The sequence below is a fragment of the Mobula hypostoma genome, chromosome 3 (genome assembly GCF_963921235.1).
Source record: "Mobula hypostoma chromosome 3, sMobHyp1.1, whole genome shotgun sequence".
Lineage (NCBI taxonomy): Eukaryota > Metazoa > Chordata > Chondrichthyes > Myliobatiformes > Myliobatidae > Mobula > Mobula hypostoma.
Genome location: NC_086099.1, coordinates 102,840,197 through 102,858,653, shown reverse-complemented (window position 1 = coordinate 102,858,653; position 18,457 = coordinate 102,840,197). Strand labels below are relative to the sequence as shown.

The 18,457-nt window shown below is 42.6% G+C and overlaps 1 protein-coding gene across 5 annotated transcripts in view; it reads left to right on the top strand.

Moving 5' to 3' along the window:
* Positions 1-18,457, top strand: part of fras1 (Fraser extracellular matrix complex subunit 1) — a 594,524-nt gene that overhangs the window by 538,376 nt on the left and 37,691 nt on the right. For all 5 annotated transcript variants that reach the window (XM_063043539.1, XM_063043540.1, XM_063043536.1 and 2 more), the window contains 4 exons: positions 7,383-7,539; positions 8,377-8,577; positions 10,308-10,495; positions 11,532-11,807. In XM_063043539.1, the coding sequence (XP_062899609.1) occupies positions 7,383-7,539; positions 8,377-8,577; positions 10,308-10,495; positions 11,532-11,807 (822 nt within the window). The remainder of the gene's footprint in view (positions 1-7,382; positions 7,540-8,376; positions 8,578-10,307; positions 10,496-11,531; positions 11,808-18,457) is intronic.

Here is an 18,457-nt window from a genome sequence, read left to right as displayed (position 1 = left end):
AAACTTCTAAGGAAGTAAACTCATAAAGCAACCAGAAGCTCCAAGTACCAGCTGCTGGTAGACAAAGCAGTCATGTGAGACTCCAAGACCAGGCAAACTAACCTAAGCACAGCCTGGATTGACTACCAGAAAGCACGTGATGCAATGCCCCACACATGGATCCTGGAATGCCTGTCTCTGTGCAAGGTCAACAAGACACCAAGGACCTTAATTACAGACTCAAAGGGCTGTTGTAGAACAATGCCAGAATTTAACTCAAAGCCAATAGCACAAGTGACTATCAGATGTGGAATACACCAGGGTGATGTACTATCTCCGCTGCTGTTCTGCATAGGCTTGAACTCCCTCAACCAGGTCATCTCAAAGAGTGGAGATGGGTACAGGTTCAAGAGTGGAGTGACCATCAGCTACCTCCTGTACGTGGATGACGTCAAGCTGTACGCCAGAAATGAAAGAGACATTGACTCACTAATCCACCTGACAAGGGTGTACAGCAGAGACATCAGGGTGTCATTTGGACTGGAAAAGTGCAGCCGATTGTAATGAAGAGAGGCAAACTCATCAAGACTAAAGGATTCGAATTACCTGAAGAGGGCACAGCAGATGTGGAGGACAGTTACAAATACCAGGGGATCTTGCAGGCGCATGGAAGCCAAAATGAGGACACAGGGCTGCAACATCCAAGTACCTCTAAAGAGTGAGACAGGTCCTAAAAAGCCAGCTGAATGGGAAGAACAAAATCGGAGCCATCAACACATTCACCCTACTAGTCATCAGGTACCCAGCTGCAATAGTGTGCTGGCCAAGGAACAAACTGGAAACTGCTGACATCAAGACCTGGAAACTATTAACAATACATGGAGGATTCCTTCAAAGTCCAACGTTCAGCGACCGTACACCCGCCGGAATAAAGGAGGGCGGGGCCTTGGAAGTGTCTAGGCCGCAGTCCTGGAAGAAATGCGAAACATCCACAAGTGTGTCAGAAAGATGGCCCTTAAGTTTGACCTGCTAGGAGTTGAGGGCGTGGATTGACATGTGGAATTATGACGTTGTAGAAATTAGTGAAACTTGGCTACAGGAGGGGCAGGACTGGCAGCTTAATATTCCAGGGTTCTAATGTTTCAGATGTGATCGAGGCAGAGGAATGAAAGGTCGGGGAGTGGCATTGTTTGTTAGAGAAAATATTACAGCAGTGCTCAGGCAGGACAGATTAGAGGGCTTGTCTACTGAGTCCTTGTGGGTGGAGCTGAGAAACAGGAAAGGTATGGCTACATTAGTGGGATTGTATTACAGACCACCCAATAGTCAAAGAGAATTGGAAGTGCAAATCTGCAGAGAGATAGCAGGCAACTGCAGGAAACATAAAATTGTGGTGGTAGAGGATTTTAATTTTCCGTATATTGATTGGGTCTCCCATACTGTTAGGGGTCTAGATGGTTTAGAGTTTGTAAAATGTGTTCAGGAAAGTTTTCTAAATCAATATATAGAGGGACCAACTAGAGGGGATGCAATATTGGATCTCCTGTTAGGAAACGAGTTAGGACAAGTGACAGAAGTCTGTGTAGGGGAGCACTTTGGTTCCAGTGATCATAACACCACAAGTTTCAACTTGATCATGGACAAGGATAGATCTGGTCCTAGGGTTGAGGTTCTTAACTGGAAAAAGGCCAAATTTGAAGAAATGAGAAAGGATCTAAAAAGCGTGGATTGGGACAGGTTGTTCTCTGGCATGGATGTGATCGGTAGGTGGGAAGCCTTCAAAGCAGAAACTTTGAGAGTGCATAATTTGTATGTTCCTGTTTGGATTAAAGGCAAGGTGAATAGGAATAAGTACCCTTAGTTCTCAAGGGATATTGCAACTCTGATAAAGAAGAAGAGGGAGTTGTATGACGTGTATAGGAAGCAGGGAGTAAATAAGGTGCTTGAGGAGTATAAGAAGTGCAAGAAAATACTTAAGAAAGAAATCAGGAGGGCTAAAAGAAGACATGAGGTTGCCTTGGCAGTCAAAGTGAAGGATAATCCAAAGAGCTTTTACAGGTATATTAAGAGCAAAAGGATTGTAAGGGATAAAATTGGTCCTCTTGAAGATCAGAGTGGTCGGCTATGTGCAGAACCAAAGGAAATGGGGGAGATCTTAAATAGGTTTTTTGCGTCTGTGTTTACTAAGGAAACTGGCATGAAGTCCATGGAATTAAGGGAAACAAGTAGTGAGATCTTGGAAACTGTACAGATCGAAAAGTAGGAGGTCCTTGCTGTCTTGAGGAATATTAAAGTGGATAAATCCCCGGGACCTGACAGGGTGTTCCCTCGGACCTTGAAGGAGGCTAGTGTTGAAATTGCAGGGGCCCTGGCTGAAATATTTAAAATGTCGCTGTCTACAGGTGAGGTGCCGGAGGATTAGAGAGTGGCTCATGTTGTTCCGTTGTTTAAAAAAGGATCGAAAAGTAATCCGGGAAATTATAGGCCAGTAAGTTTAACGTCGGTAGTAGGTAAGTTATTGGAGGGAGTACTAAGAGACAGAATCTACAAGCATTTGGATAGACTGGGACTTATTAGGGAGAGTCAACATGGCTTTGTGCGTGGTAGGTCATGTTTGACCAATCTATTGGAGTTTTTCGAGGAGGTTACCAGGAAAGTGGATGAAGGGAAGGCAGTGGATATTGTCTACATGGACTTCAGTAAGGCCTTTGACGAGGTCCCGCATGGGAGGTTAGTTAGGAAAATTCAGTCGCTAGGTATACATGGAGAGGTGGTAAATTGGATTAGACATTGGCTCGATGGAAGAAGCCAGAGAGTGGTGGTAGAGAATTGCTTCTCTGAGTGGAGGCCTGTGACTAGTGGTGTGCCACAGGGATCAGTGCTGGATCCATTGTTATTTGTCATCTATATCAATGATCTGGACAATAATGTGATAAATTGGATCAGCAAGTTTGCTGATGATACAAAGGTTGGAGGTGTAGTAGACAGTGAGGAAGGTTTTCAGAGCCTGCAGAGGGACTTAGACCAGCTGGAAAAATGGGCTAAAAAATGGCAGATGGAGTTTAATACTGACAAGTGTGAGGTATTGCATGTTGGAAGGACAAACCAACGTAGAACATACAGGGTTAATGGTAAGGCACTGAGGAGTGCAGTGGAACAGAGGGATCTGGGAATACAGATACAAAATTCCCTGAAAGTGGTGTCACAGGTAGATAGGGTCGTAAAGAGAGCTTTTGGTACATTGGCCTTTATTAATCAAAGTATTGAGTATAAGAGCTGGAATGTTATGATGAGGTTGTATAAGGCATTGGTGAGGCCGAATCTGGAGTATTGTGTTCAGTTTTGGTCACCAAATTACAGGAAGGATATAAATAAGGTTGAAAGAGTGCAGAGAAGGTTTACAAGGATGTTGCCGGGACTTGAGAAACTCAGTTACAGAGAAAGGTTGAATAGGTTGGGACTTTATTCCCTGGAGCGTAGAAGAATGAGGGGAGATTTGATAGAGGTATATAAAATTATGATGGGTATAGATAGAGTGAATGCAAGCAGGCTTCTTCCGCTGAGGTAAGGGGAGAAAAAAACCAGGGGACATGGGTTTAGGGTGAGGGGGGAAAAGTTTAAAGGGAACATTAGGGGGCGCTTCTTCACACAGAGAGTGGTGGGAGTATGGAATGAGCTGCCAGACGAGGTGGTAAATGCGGGTTCTTTTTTAACATTTAAGAATAAATTGGACAGATACATGGATGGGAGGTGTATGGAGGGATATGGTCCATGTGCAGGTCAGTGGGACTAGGCAGAAAATGGTTCGGCACAGCCAAGAAGGGCCAAAAGGCCTGTTTCTGTGCTGTAGTTTCTATGGTTTCTAATACCTCAGACAACAGGCAGGGGACATGGAAATGGAAGTGGGTGAAGCAGAGCCAGAGGATCAGAGGCCATGGCAGGACAAGCCACTGCACAGGATGTATCATTGCCAGATATCAGAGGTGGCTGACAGAAGAAAGTCCTCCCGATGGCTGGAAACGGCAGGGCTGAGGGACCGCACAGAGGCACTGCTCATGGCTGCACAAGGACGGGGGGGTGAGTACAACAGCAATAGAAGCAGGGGTCTATCACACCAGACAAGACCCAGGATGCTGACTGTGCAAGGAATCCACTGAAACATCCAGCACAGAGTGGCAGGGTGCAAGATGCATGCAGGGACAGCATACACTGAATGGCACAACCAAGTCGCAGGAATTGTGTACAGGAACATCTGCACGGAGTATGGATTGGACTCTCCCAAATCCAAATGGGAAACACCCGAGAAGGTATTGGAGACTGACAGAGCTAAGGTCCTGTGGGGCATTCAAATACAGACTGATAAGCAGGGACTGAGCGACCAAACGGACACAGTAGCAGAAGAAATAGATGTGACAATCCTGAATGACAGTAACATCAGGAAGAAAGAATGAGAAGCTGGAGAAATACCAGTGGTTGAAAGAGCAGATAGAAAAGATGTGGAATGTTAAAGCAAGAGTAATCGTAGTGGTGATAGGAACTCTTGGAGCTGTGACACCTGGACTGGGAGAGTGGCTCCATCAAATTCCAGATGCAACATTTGAGATCTCGGTCCAGAAGGATGCACAACCAGGAACAGTAAGGATACCATGCTGAACCCTCAAGCTACCAGGCCTCTGGTAGAGGACCCGAGATTGAGGGAAGAATACATATACACACCACCCATAAGGGGTGAGGATATTTCTTTTTTTTAAATCCAATAGCTTTATGGAAGCATCTTAACCACATGCTCTGCAGCAGTTCAAGAAACCAGTTCAGAACCATCTTCTCCAGGGTAATTGGGTTAGGTAGTAAATACTTACATGACCAGTGATGTCCAGATTTTGTCATTGAATAACATACCAGAACAGACACCCTCTCCCACCCCCCACCCCCCCCCCCCCATACCAGACAGTGATGCAGCCAGTTAGAATGCTCTGCACGGTACATCTATAGAAATTTACGACTGTTTCTTCAAACTCCAATATAATCACTTCTGTGCCGCCTTCGTAACTGCATCGATATGTTGGGCCCAGGATAGATCCTCAGAGATGTTGACACCTAGGAACTTGAAATTGCTCACTCTTTCCCTCTGATCCCTCTGAGGACTGGTGTGTGTTCCCTTACCCCTTCTGAAATCCACAGTCAGTTATTTGGTCTTTCTGAGGTTGAGTGCAAGGTTGTTGCTGTGACAGCACTCAACTAGCTGGTGTGTCTCAGTCCTCTTTGCCCTCTCATCACCATCTGAAATTTTGCAACAGTTGTTGTGTCATCAGCAAACTTATAGATGGCATTGGAACTGTGCCTCGCGTCACAGTTACGTATAAAGAGAGAGAGTAGAGCAGTGAGCTAAGCTTGCATCCTTGAGGTGTGCTAGTGTTGAATATCAACGAGATGCAGGTATTATTTCTGATCCATGCAGACTGTGGTCTTCTGGTGAGGAAGTCAAACATCAGTTGCAGAGGAGTACAGAGGCCCAGATTTTGAAGATTTTGATTGGACCTGTAGAAATGATTGTATTAAACATTGAGCTGTAGTCATGATGTCAGGGCATGTGCTGTGGACCAATTGTGCCAGTAGGCAATTTGGAGCGGATCCAAGTCACTTCTCAGGAAGCAGTTGATATGTTTCATCACCAGCCTCTCAAAGCATTTCATCACTGATGTAAGTGATACTGGGTGATCGTCATTGAGGCAGGTCACTATGTTCTTAGGCACTGGTAGAACTGAAGCCTGCTTGAAGCATTTGGGTACCTCACACTGCTGAAGCGAGAGGTTAAAGATCTCAGTGAATACTCCAGCCAGTTCAGTTGATCAGCACAGGTCTCTTGTGTTCAGCCAAATACCCCATCTGGGCTTTCCACATGTTCACCTTCCTGAAGGAAGTTCTCACATCAACCTCAGAGACTGAAATCACAGGGTCTCTGGGGTTAGTGGGAGTTCATTAAGGTTTTTCCAAGTTTTGATGGTCAAAGCAAGCATAGAAGGCATTGAGCTCATCTGTTAGCGAAGCCTTGTTGCCACCTATGTCACTTGGCTTCACTTTGTGAGAGGTGATGGCATTCAAACCTGCCTATGAGAAACCAGGGAAGAGCATACTTTCATCCCTCTGGCAAAAGTGAGCAGCACGAGAACCGAACAAAAATATCCTGCTCGTTATCCCCAGAGTTAGACATTTACTGAAGTGAAAATAAAACTAAAGAGCTATTTTTGACGCAATCATCAAATCAAAGAACTGAAATGCTGTTTAGATTGTAACAACCCCTGACAGATGACCACCCCAAGTTGTTTTTCATGCTCTGGTGATTGGCATTTTACTTTGAGCTGCAAACAAGCTCCAGCAGACCTGCAGAGGTCTGAGTTGCACAACACCTCAGTCATCCGTGTGTTATATGATCTACTTCAAATCCATCAGGCTCAAAAATGCTCTTTGCATAATACATTGGAAATTTTAAAAAAAAACAGTGATAAAGATGTCAATCAGAATTTCAAAAAGCTGTGAAATATGTGGTAGATATGCACTTACAATCAATCACTTTGTCAAATAAACTACTTGGGTAAAAATTACAAAACTGGGAAAAATGACCTCTTTAAAAGAAAAATGCTTTAGATGTCTTCCATTGTCTGTGACCAGCAGACTTTCGGGATACCATGCCATTGCCACTGGGACCTGAAAGATCTCTCCATAGCAGACATAATCTAGTAGTATAAAATGCTGCCACAGTAGTGAAGAGAAACACATATGGGTGAGTGTTTAGGACAAGGGGTGCATGTCCTCAGTATAGGTAGTTACACTCTTTCCTCCCCCATGTTGATGCAAAGGGAGACCAATGCTCCGAGCCTTTGAATCATGAGGTCATGATTCTATAGATAGTGTAATGTGTATCTCTACTGTCAGGAAGAACTGTAGACCCAGTAAAGATATTTGAAATATACAGGGATTTACAATCTCTACAATAGCTTTAATATCTATTTAAGAATCAGCCATCTCAATGTGGACTTCTGGTTATGTCTCTTTGCCAAATTACCTTTGCTATTGGTTTTACTGAGAGTTACATGCACAAAACAGATCCAACTTGGATCTAAGGCTCAAATTTGTATTGGTAAGGCAGAGATGAGACACATGTTGGCAACTTCATTGGCACTGGAAAAAACCTCATTCATACCATGGTGAATTGCAACAGCAAGAGTTTCAACAGCAAGTAGTTGCTATCACCTTAAAACAACCATAAAGTAACTTTCATGCACAATGTTTGCATGTAAAGTGGGCACAAATGGGTTCAGTTTGGGGGATGGGGGTGGTGGTCTCATCTCTCCTTGAGAGCAGCTCAGTCCTTTGGTCTAATATCTAACTTTAATAAAATATAGGTGAAGAACTGCACAGTGTTGATAAATGATGATACCGTCTTTGAGCCAGAAGAGAAGTTCCAACTTCACCTGGGCCATCCCTTGGGCAATCACTGGAGTGGAGCCAAAGTTGGGAAAAATAATGTGGCCACTATAACTATCTCAAATGACGAAGATGGTAAGCTGCCTCGTTTTGCCTGAAACAAATCTCGGAATAATTCATAAATTTAAGATGTGTACGGGTTCGTGATTCTAATGCGGTGCTTCTTTTCAATAAAAATTTCTGGGAGGTGAGGAATGACACACAACTGAGGTGGGGAGTGACGCATAGCAGAGGTGAGAGGTGACATGTATCTGTTAAGTGAAGGGTGACCCATAACTGAGGTGAGGACTGGAAGGGCAACTGTCACACCTTCCACCGCAAAAATGACAACTGGAGGCCAGGGTTATTTTTTAATCCTTCTCCATATACTGTACCCAAATCTTCTTGTTATATTGCAGTATTTGAACAGAATACCTCAAGAGTAGTTGGCCAGTGCACTGGAAAGTCTTTCCATAACTCGGCAGTGTTTTATTTTGTCACTCAAATACATAGGGCAGTATTAAACCCAACTCTGTTCCTGTGTTGCTACGGATCTATTTTTGGTTTTAAATGGGGGAGGGAAGATGCCACAGTGAAGCCCTTCCTGTTCTCATAGTGTTTCAAACTCTGTACTGTAAGTGCTGCTCACCTTGTTGATATCCATTGTTAAGGTTAGTTCACACAGCTCCAACTTAAATATTGATGATTGAATTTAATCTCTGCACAAATTTGCATAAAAAGATATAATTTGAAGAAGTTTGCATGACTTGGGGTTAGTCAAAAGATCATTACTGTAGAGTGTAGTCTGAATGGATGTTGCTCACTGTGTTCTTGCACCAGGCATGCCAGGAGTCTCTCATGATTTGCTTTAATGTTCTTGACCTGAATTTGATTCTGGTTTGTTGTTTATTTTTGGTGGTTTTCTTTTTTTAGCCCCGACGATTGAATTTGAAGAAGCAGCATACCAGGTGCATGAGCCGTTGGGCCCTGACGCCATTGCGATACTGAATATCAAGGTGTTGAGGAAGGGGGATCAGAACAGGACGTCGAAGGTTCGCTGTAGCACTCGCGATGGCTCAGCACAGTCTGGCATAGACTATAACCCTAAGAGCAGGGTTCTCAAATTCAGCCCGGGTAACAAATGTCATATTTATAAATTATACGAAATTTCAGAATGCATTAGAGTTGTTTGCTCTTTGCTGACCATATTATAAACAGTTAAGTTCAAGTTTGGAGCTGAGAGACGATGCTCAGGTAAAGAGAGTGAGGATGAATTTCGGCAGGTTTAGGCTTCTACTCACTCGGCCGAACTCACTTCAGTGTAGAGTTCACCTGATGTTTTGCTCTACAGTTGGGATAAATCACAGACTTGTGATCCAAGGCCAGATTCCTGGATATTTTCTGCTTCCCTAAAGGTGATATTGAGATCTTGCCCAGCATCTGGGTTCTGCCAATCCCATGCCTAAGCCTGAAGTGTCATGTCGAGCTGTTGTGAGCCCAACTCACAGTCACTGTAATTTACAACACCTTTTTGTTTTTAACAACCATGTTCTATGTAACTAAAGCAAATATATACATACACAGGTTCTTTGATGAAAAGGCAATATATTGAAAATATTCTTTATGGCTTTGACATTGTATGGAACTAAACTCACGGCACTGCATAGTTTTCAATGAGCCATGGTGTTATTATAGCACACAATGAGGCTATGTCTTCTCTGGAGAGCAGTCTCCAGAGGCAATCCTATTCCACAGTTTTATCCCCAAAACCCCAATCTCTTTTAGAAATTGTTGACTGTTTCAGCTTGCATCAGCCTCATAAATGGAGTATTCCATTCATCACAACTTCAGTGTCAATGAGATTTCTCTTCACATCCTCACAGTATCTTTTACTTGGAACCTTAAATCTGTGTCCCCATTTCTTGTTCCATCAGCTAAGGGTAGTAGTCTTTTTTGATTACCCCAGCTGTCATAACCTTGTCCAATTTTCTCACATTTCTCTTCAGTTTTTTTCAACTTGATCTTGTGGTCGGAATTAGTTTACTACGCTCACATGTTATGAAATTTGTGTCTGGTGACAGGAGTACAGTGCATTACATAAAATAAACCACAGATTGTAATAAAGATGTATAGAATTTAAATAACTAGTGCAAAAGGTGATGTAGGGTTCATGGGTTCATTGTCTGTTCAGAAATCTAGTGGAGGGGAAGAAGTTTTTCTTAAAACATTGAGTGTGTGTCTTTGGGCTCCTGTACCACCTCTCTGATGGTAGTAATGAGAAGAGTGCACGTTATTAATGAAGGATGCCACCATTGTGACACATCACCTTTGGAAGATATTGTTAATGGATGGTATCAGAAGCCTTTCTGCTGAATCTCTTCTGTACCCTCCTAGAACCTTCACATCCTTCACATCCTTCTCAAAGTATAGTGATCAAGATGAGATGTATGTTTTTAACTTATTACAATTAGTTTGAAAAAAAGGTCTGAGTGAATTTTGCCTTCCATATTGAATAGCTCCCTTTAATGTTGCACTGGTGTTGAATCATATTTCTTTCAATCCAATAAACAGTGCGGGTGCAAGTGGAATCACCTTATCGAAACTAGGCAAAGAGTGTAATGCCTGATCTTTTTACTCCTAGTTTGCTCTTCCTGCCAAAAATGATAGCACACTTGAGTATTTGCAAGTGACAAGCTTGGTAGCAAGGACTGGAAATGGTGCTGAAACATTTTGTAGTGGTGTATTAGGAGAAGGTTGCTGTGGCTCCTCTGTACTTATTCTGGCCTCTGGGTAGTGCTGTGTGAATTAAATTCTTTATCAGGTTCTGCACTGTGACTATCATCGTTCATTTTCTTTTTCTACAGGCATTGACCACATCCTGTTTAACGTGGAAATCCTCTCCAACGAAGAGAGAGAATGGCATGAGTCCTTTTCCCTGGTGCTGGGGCCAGATGACCCTGTAGAGGCTATTCTTGGTGATGTAACTGTGGCCACCGTGACTATTCTCGACCAGGAGGCAGCAGGGAGTCTAATTTTGCCTGCACCACCTATTGTAAGTTGACAGGCAGCTGCTCCACTTCCCCTGAGGCTGAGCAATTGAGTTCACCTGTTAGATATCTGTCTCATTGTTAGATCTGAGGTGTAGCGGAGAATCGGAGCAGATTTATCTACGTGCAGCTAAGTAGAGTTCATTGTCATTGTAGTGAGGTACAGGTACAATGAAAACCTTAGTGTAACATATTGTTGAATGTCACTGTGTGTCATCAGGGAGTGTGGAGACTCTCTTCTGCTCAGCTCAGGCCTGCTTGCAAATCCTCACAACTTGGGGTCATGCCACGAAGAAATGCGGAGAGACCACCTCAGGCTCCTTCAGGAGATAAAGATGCTGGGCCAATGACCATTAACTTGTACTCTGGGATTCAGTTTGCTGTTGCTTCAGTTTTACCACTTACTACTTTGCACTCTTCCCCCTGCAAACTTAGGGAGTAGATTGATCTGCACACCGTGTTGTTCCTAACACTTGTGTGGATCCAACTCTTCCAGTCTACTTGGCACTTCCCATTAACCACCTGAGCACCAAACATTATCTCTGGGTAGTTTTCTGCCGTCTGCAAGGACATGTGGCATGGCTTTGCCCATGTCCAGCACCCACTGCTGTGACCAGTTCTGGTCATGAATAAGGGTAATGGAGTGTAACAGCACACTTTAGTTCTGGTGAACTTTGCAGTCATCAATGCTTGGATTGCATCAAATATCCAGAACAGAAACAGCGCCTCTGCCCAATAACTCTGTTCCAGTTCACCAGAATTATGCTCCATTCAGTAACAACTCTGCACCCCTCGACACCAAAGAGAGGTATTTGACTTGTGAATATTAGCACGATAACATCCCATGATTTTAACTTTCTTTTATGTTGGGTAGAATCTGAATGGAAATCGTAGGAAATCATGAATGGAGGCAAGTCTAAAGTGTTCAAAGGGGGATGAATGTTGGAATGAAATTGGAATGCAGCCTTGTTCCATATGCACTGAAGTGCAAAACAGAAATATATTTTCCTTAATCTTGACCATTTATTTATATTACTGTAGGTGGTGTCTTTAGCCGATTATGACCACGTTGAAGAGGTAACAAAGGAAGGAGCCAAGAAGGCCCCATCTCCTGGCTACCCACTGGTGTGTGTAACACCATGTGACTCACGATTTCCAAAGTACTCAGTTATGAAGGAGCGCTGTGACGAGGCAGGAATTAACCAGTCTACCATCCGCTTCAGCTGGGAAGTGGCTGCACCCACAGATACAGGTGGAGCCAGGTCCCCCTTTGAGACTGTCACGGACAATACTCCCTTTACCAGTACCAACCATGTGGTAAGTACAGAGAGTCAAAGAACCAGCAGAAAACTCACTTCAGCTGAAAGCCCAGACAATCGCCAGGAGGCTTGAAGTAATTGTTCTTTCAGCAGTGCAAAATTTAATTTATGCCACAGCTTGGATAGAAATGAAATGATTGAAGTGGAAATTACAGAACTGGCAATTAAGTAATTTCCTTGAGGGCAGAAAGAAATGGTTAAAAAAAAACCAGGTTAAAAGATTGATTAACAAAGGTAGACGAGGCTGCTTATTGCCTGTTTCTAAATGTTAGAATTTAAAATTCTTTCTCACTGCTTATTATTTTGTGGAAGACTGTTACTAGTTGTTATTTCTCCTGCCATGAAACAAGCATAAATAATTCAATATGCAATAGAAAATCGAGTTTTTTCGAGCAACAATTTCCAGGGTATTTTGTGCATGTTTGTTGGCCTCGCTCTTTTTGGAGTGTGGCAGAGAAACCTGGTCCACGTTGTCATGGGAGCCAGCATTCTTGGACTCTTGGCAGCACCACAACAGACTGAGACTCTAAATTAGGTAAGTCAAGAAATATTGGAATTGGTTTATTAATGTTAAATTTACTGAGGAGCTGTGAAAGGCTTGTCTTGAATACTGTTCACACAGATCAAATCATTACATTGAGGTAGTATAAGGTCAAACAATAAAAGAATGTAAAAGAAAGTGTAACAGCCACAGAAAGTGCAGCAAATCAAACACAAGTAATTCGGCAGATCTCGGAAGTCCAGAGCAACACACAAACTGCTGGAGGAACTCAGCAGGTCAGGCAGCATCTCTGAAATTGTATTAAACAGTTGGCATTTCAGGTCAAGACCCTTCTTCAGGACTCAGAATGCATTACAAGAAGACAAATAGGTGCAAAATAATAATGAGGTAGATTTATGAGGTTAAGAGTCTATGTTATTGTATTAGGAAACCATTCAGTTGTCTTATAACAGTGGCGTCGATGCTGTCCATGAGCCTGGTACAATATGATTTCAGACTTTTGTACCATCTGCCCAATGGGAGAGAAGAGAAAATGTCTGGGATTGGTGGTGTCTTTGGTGATGTTGGCTACTTCAGTGCAGCAGCAAGAAGTCTGGACAGAGTCCAAGACGGGGAGGCTGGTGTCCATGCTGTGCTGAGCTGTGTCCACAACTCTGCATTTTTTCTGTGGTCACCAGTTGCCATGCCAAACTGTTTTGTATCTAGACAGGATGTTTTCTATGATACATTGATAAACATGGTGAGGTTCAACAGGGGCATACCAAATTTCTTCAGCTTCTTAAGGAATTCGAGGGACTGGTGAGCTTTATTAACTATAATGCTTACGTTGTAGGATGAGGACAGGCAATTGGTGATAGGAACCTGAGGATATCAACTCCCTCAACCATTGATGTAGACAGATGCACGTGCACTGCCTTCGCGAAGTCAGTGACCAGCTCTTCGACTCATCTATGTCCTCAAGCTCTTCATGCTAACCCCACTCCCAAGTATAGTACACTACACTCATCTCTCCAGGCCTGCCACCACTCTATCACTGAACTTTCCTACCTGCAATCCCCCACCTGACTATCTGCTGCCATCCAGCCAGAAAACCCATTAGCCCACTAGTGTACGATTCTACCTCCTACCCATCACAGCATTCATCACACTCTGCTAGGTTTGGTGTGTTTTTCCCTCTCTGCACCTCCCCCACCCCCCCTTCCCCAACACCCATCTCCCTCACCATGGCTCCAGCCAAGAGCCTCCCTGTAAACAGAGAAATGGGAAGGAAATTTCTGTTGCAGCTGTGCTTCAGGTTATGGGCTTCAGTTATGACTGAGGTTAGCAGTAGGGTTGCCAGGATTGAACAGGTTGCCACCGTGCCCCTCCAGGGTACCTACTTGCGTTGTGGGGTATAGGGCCGGAATGTTTTGACAATGAACACACTCGGCATCCAGTGCAGTTCTGCTGAACCTTCACTTTCTGGCCGTCAGGGATTCTGACCTGGTTGAGGTTCAAACTTCCTCCCTCACTGCTCTGGGTAGCGTGAACTGCTGCTATCCCTGCAGTCCAGTTGCTCCCATATCAGAGTAAGTGTGTTATGCAGTTGCGATCTTTGCAGGACACCGTGTGAAGCTGAAGGGAGCTTGGACATGATGGTGTTCATATTTACTCTGACCTTGTTCTGTGGGGCTTTCAGGTTCCCTTTTTAAAGTTTTATTCCTGGTAAGTTCTTCCTCTTTTCACTAAGGCACAACTTCAGAACCGGGTGAAGTATGGTGCCCTCCCACTCCATGTCACAGTGAGAAACTTCATGCATAAAAGTGGACAGAGAGAGGGAAAGTTAAAATCCATCAACAACCTACAATATTTCCACCTTGTAAGAAAAAATAGTCTGGAATTAATCCAAATGGTATCATTAAAATTCATTGAAATTGAATAGTTAGCAAACCAATTATATTTCAAGCACAAACCTTTGCAAATAGATTCAGAAAATCCTGCATTAGGTGTCAGGCCTTGACATGTATCGCCTTCTTTCCTTTTTTCTCCCATAGGTGGTGCCATAATCTCAATGATCCAATAATGAAAACAAAGGCTGGGCATCCTGGCAACATTTCTCTCCAAAGAGCGAAGGAATTTAATCTGTTGATTAACTGCTTTGTGCGTGGGCAATTTTTGTTTCTAAAATTTGTTCCTCATGTATGAATTTCCACCCTTGGGACTCTGCAGACATAGGGGCAGGCATATCATATGAAGGCTGTTCCACCATTCAATAGGTCATCACTTCAGCTTCTCAAGCCTGTCTATACATGGTCATCTTGTACTCCCCTTGCTTGTCAAGAATCTATCCACTTTTACCTTAAATGTATTTAGAGTCATCATTTACTGCCCTTTGAGAAAGGGAATTCCAAAGACTCATAACCCTCAAAATGCTGATGTCAAATGATGACAGTCTCTGTTTTAACTTCACTTGTGTAGAATTAGTTTCCATATCAGAAAGTTTGCTTTCACACAACAACTGAGTCTGCACTTTTTGAAATTAAAGAGTATTTCTTGGTCTGTGGTGATCAGTGTAAGGCAGCAGTCTTTCTTTCATCACTCCTCCTCCAACTGCAACTTGCTGTTGATTTCTTTGATAAAGCCTGTTAAGTGTAATGACTAAAGTTTGCATAATATCTGCAGTCCATTCTCTTCTCTTTATTTGTAAACTTCACCCACCCCCAAAATAATGATCATTATATAGCACCTCAGAAGGTAGAAAAACAGAGTGAACATTGTCATTGTTGAAAGCTAGGGCCTTCCGGGTTCAGATTTGGAACTCTCGTGATGTCATTGCCAAAATCCGCTTGCATTAAATATAAAGTAATTCTTCAAAGGTAAAACATGATGGAGCTTTGCAAGAAGTTTTTGCAGAAGTTCCTTCTGCAGCAGATACCAGGGTGAGGCAAACTCTTCAACTTGCTGCTGCATCCATTGTGATCCTTGGTGCACTTCGACTGGGAGCCTGGTTCCCAGCCCACTGCTATGGTCTACCTCAGCACAGTGCAAGACTTACTCAATGCAGATTGCTGAGTAAAATGGTGAGTGATGTTGACAGTGGTGAGGTACTTCTACTGTTCTGGCTTGCTGACTCACAAACCTGTCATTTAAAATTGAATATTTGGAAGAAAGCTTTGACAAATTTTCAGGACCAATCAAAAAATAAAAATGTTTAAATTCCAACAATTCAAGGGAAACCTAAATTACAAGTGCCAAAGAAATGTACTCAGATGTGTATGTGCACATGCTCTGGCTCTCTGTCCCGCGCAAACACATATGAAAGCCTATGCTGTCATGCAGCTTCCCAGGCATTCATGGACAAGCTAGAAAGCTTTTCAGCTTACATTCTGGGCAACATTTTATTCGACATGAATTATGGTTAGAAATGATATATATAGGCAATTTCAAAAGAATGGTGCGTATTAGGGAAATTTCATGTTGATTTTCATGATCAGCAGCCCAAAATCCATAAGATTCATCCAAAAGTATTCAGGAAGAAAGATCTTTGAAGTCCAGTGTTATCAGACCTATAACAGTGGAAATTCAATTCATACTCTCCCATTTGACATCATGATGAGTCTGAGTGGGCACTACAAAAGTCCCATAGCTGTTGGTATGTTAACTAGCAGTTTGCACTCTAGCATTAGCCTGGACTTCCCTGAACAGACCTGTACATTTCATCGGAGGATTTAACCTATTAACTTCCAGTAGCCAAGTAGATTGTTCCATGTTGTCCATCAACCTGACTGCTCCAACACTACAATGACGCCCATAGTACAGAGAGAAAGAGATGAAATTTCAGGAGCAAAATGAAGTAATACCTGAAATCCTAACATTCTTCACCCCTTTCCTAAAATTAATTTTATAGAGTGCCCTGGTTTAGAAAGTAATTTCATTAATTACATCCCCAAAGTGTGCTGGTTACAAAGCAAACAAATTTTAGTACAAAGTTTGTTTTATTATACAGTCGGCCCTCCTTATCTGCGAGTTCCACATGCGCAAATTCAACCAACCGCGAATCGAGGAAACCCGGAAGTGCTCTTCCAGCACTTGTTGTTCGAGCATGTACAGACTTTTTTTCTTATCATTATTCCCTAAACAATACAGTATAACAACTATTTTACATAGCATTTACACTGTATTAGGTATTATAAGTAATCTAGAGATGATTTAAAGTATACAGGAGGATGTGCTAAGGTTATTGTGGATCGGGATCGAAAAAAAACCACAAGTTCTTTTACTAAGTAAGTCGGTACATCCGGTATTATTTCGCATCAGTTAGTCAAATGTTTGTCTTAGTATATAGCATATATTTTACCTTTCTATGCATATAAAACACTTAAGAAATGTATGTTTCAGCGCCGGGCTTGGGATCAAAATATTTTGATGTGGAGGATCAAAAACCCAAAACCCAATAATTAAACCACTGCGTTGCTTAGTAATAATTGTAGCTTTCATCGGGGCAGGGCCTTTCTCACTTTATCCTTTAAAATTTTTCCGATCATTGACCGACTGTACCCTAACGTTTTTCCAATGACCGATGGCGTTTCACCTCTTTCCAATCACTTTATTATTTCCACTTTATTTTCAATAGTGATCGTGATTATTTTCGTGAACAGAAACACTGCGGATTCAGAGCTCCGCCGCCGGGTCCTAATGTCCGCTGCACTGAGACAGGTTAAATAAGGTCTGGGGTTCCGCTGGGTCCTAAGGTCTACTTCATTTAGACAGGTTGTATAAGGGACTTGAGCATCTGCGTTTTTTGGTATCCGCAAGGGGTCCCGGAACCAATCCCTCGCAGATAAGGAGGGCCGACTGTATTGACACAACTGTGTTTCCAATGATATTTGTACTGGAATATCTACATTGGAAAAATGTGTGCAATATTTTGAGTGGGTTAAGTTATTGTGATAAATACTTAAAATGTGATATTTCTCCATCTAATAACCAGGCTTGTTTCCTTTAATTACTTGAATCAATCAAAATCACCCTTTTGCAGACTTGGCCACAATCTCAGTCTTAAAAATTCAGTATTTTGTGCATACAGTGATTTTTGAAATAATTTTCCAAAATTACTTTTTCTTTGGATTAAATCCTGATCAATAAATTAGAAATAGAGTTTCTGCTCGTTCCATTAGTATCACCAAATATGCAATGGATTAGGAAACTTCAAATATGACTTGTACCCCAAATCACTTGCATTCCGATGTTCCAAAACTTTTAGCACTAACTTAAGTTTCAGTTTGCCCAGATCAGGCCTCCCTTGCTGAAAAGGAGTTTTCAAAAAGGCGTCAGATTCCTGAGGCTGTACTATCCAAGAAGACTTTTAAAACTGGTTTTATTCCCTGTAGGGAGCAGGCCCTAGAAAGGCACCTTTTAAAAAGATTACTCATGAAATACTTGCTAAGAGACTGAATGGTACACCAATGAAACCTTTAAATCATGTAATATATACAGACATCCCACCTCTCCCGGAAGTTCCTGGAGTCTCCGCTTATGAGTAGTGGCTCCCTGATGCCCGCAAACTATATACAATATAACGGAAATCAATTTTTTTGAGAGCAAGCGAGAGCGCTTAAGAGCGCGCGACAGAGAAAGCAAACGAGAGCACTTGAGTGACTACAAGAGAGAGAGAGCGAGAGCGCGCCATGGCAGAGTGTTCCAAACAAAAAAAGAAAATATAAAACTTACGTCACCCCAGCCTACACTAAAGTGTACCCCTGCCGAATAGGGGTCAAAATAATGACAGTGTTGCTCACTGCACTGTTTGCAACAGTGACTTTTCTATTGTCCATGGTGGGTTAAGACTGTAAAAGACGTGTTGAGCTGAGTTTAACAGGTGTCATTCGTTCAGTAGCATAGCTAACGTTATTTAAACTAACTGGCTAGCTGCTAAGGAGCTATTCTATTGCAGACATCCCACCTCCCCCCGAAGTCTCCCGCAAATTGATGGTGCTACCCCCCCGAAATGAGTTTTTGCAAGGTGGGATGTCTATATATAGACTTAAATGACCTGACTTACTGTAAACTCAAAACCTGGAAATGCTGATTAAAATGTTTATCTTTGGTGGTGTCCATTTACAACTACGTTAATTAAATTGCCTCATTGCCATTCTTAAAAATGCAAG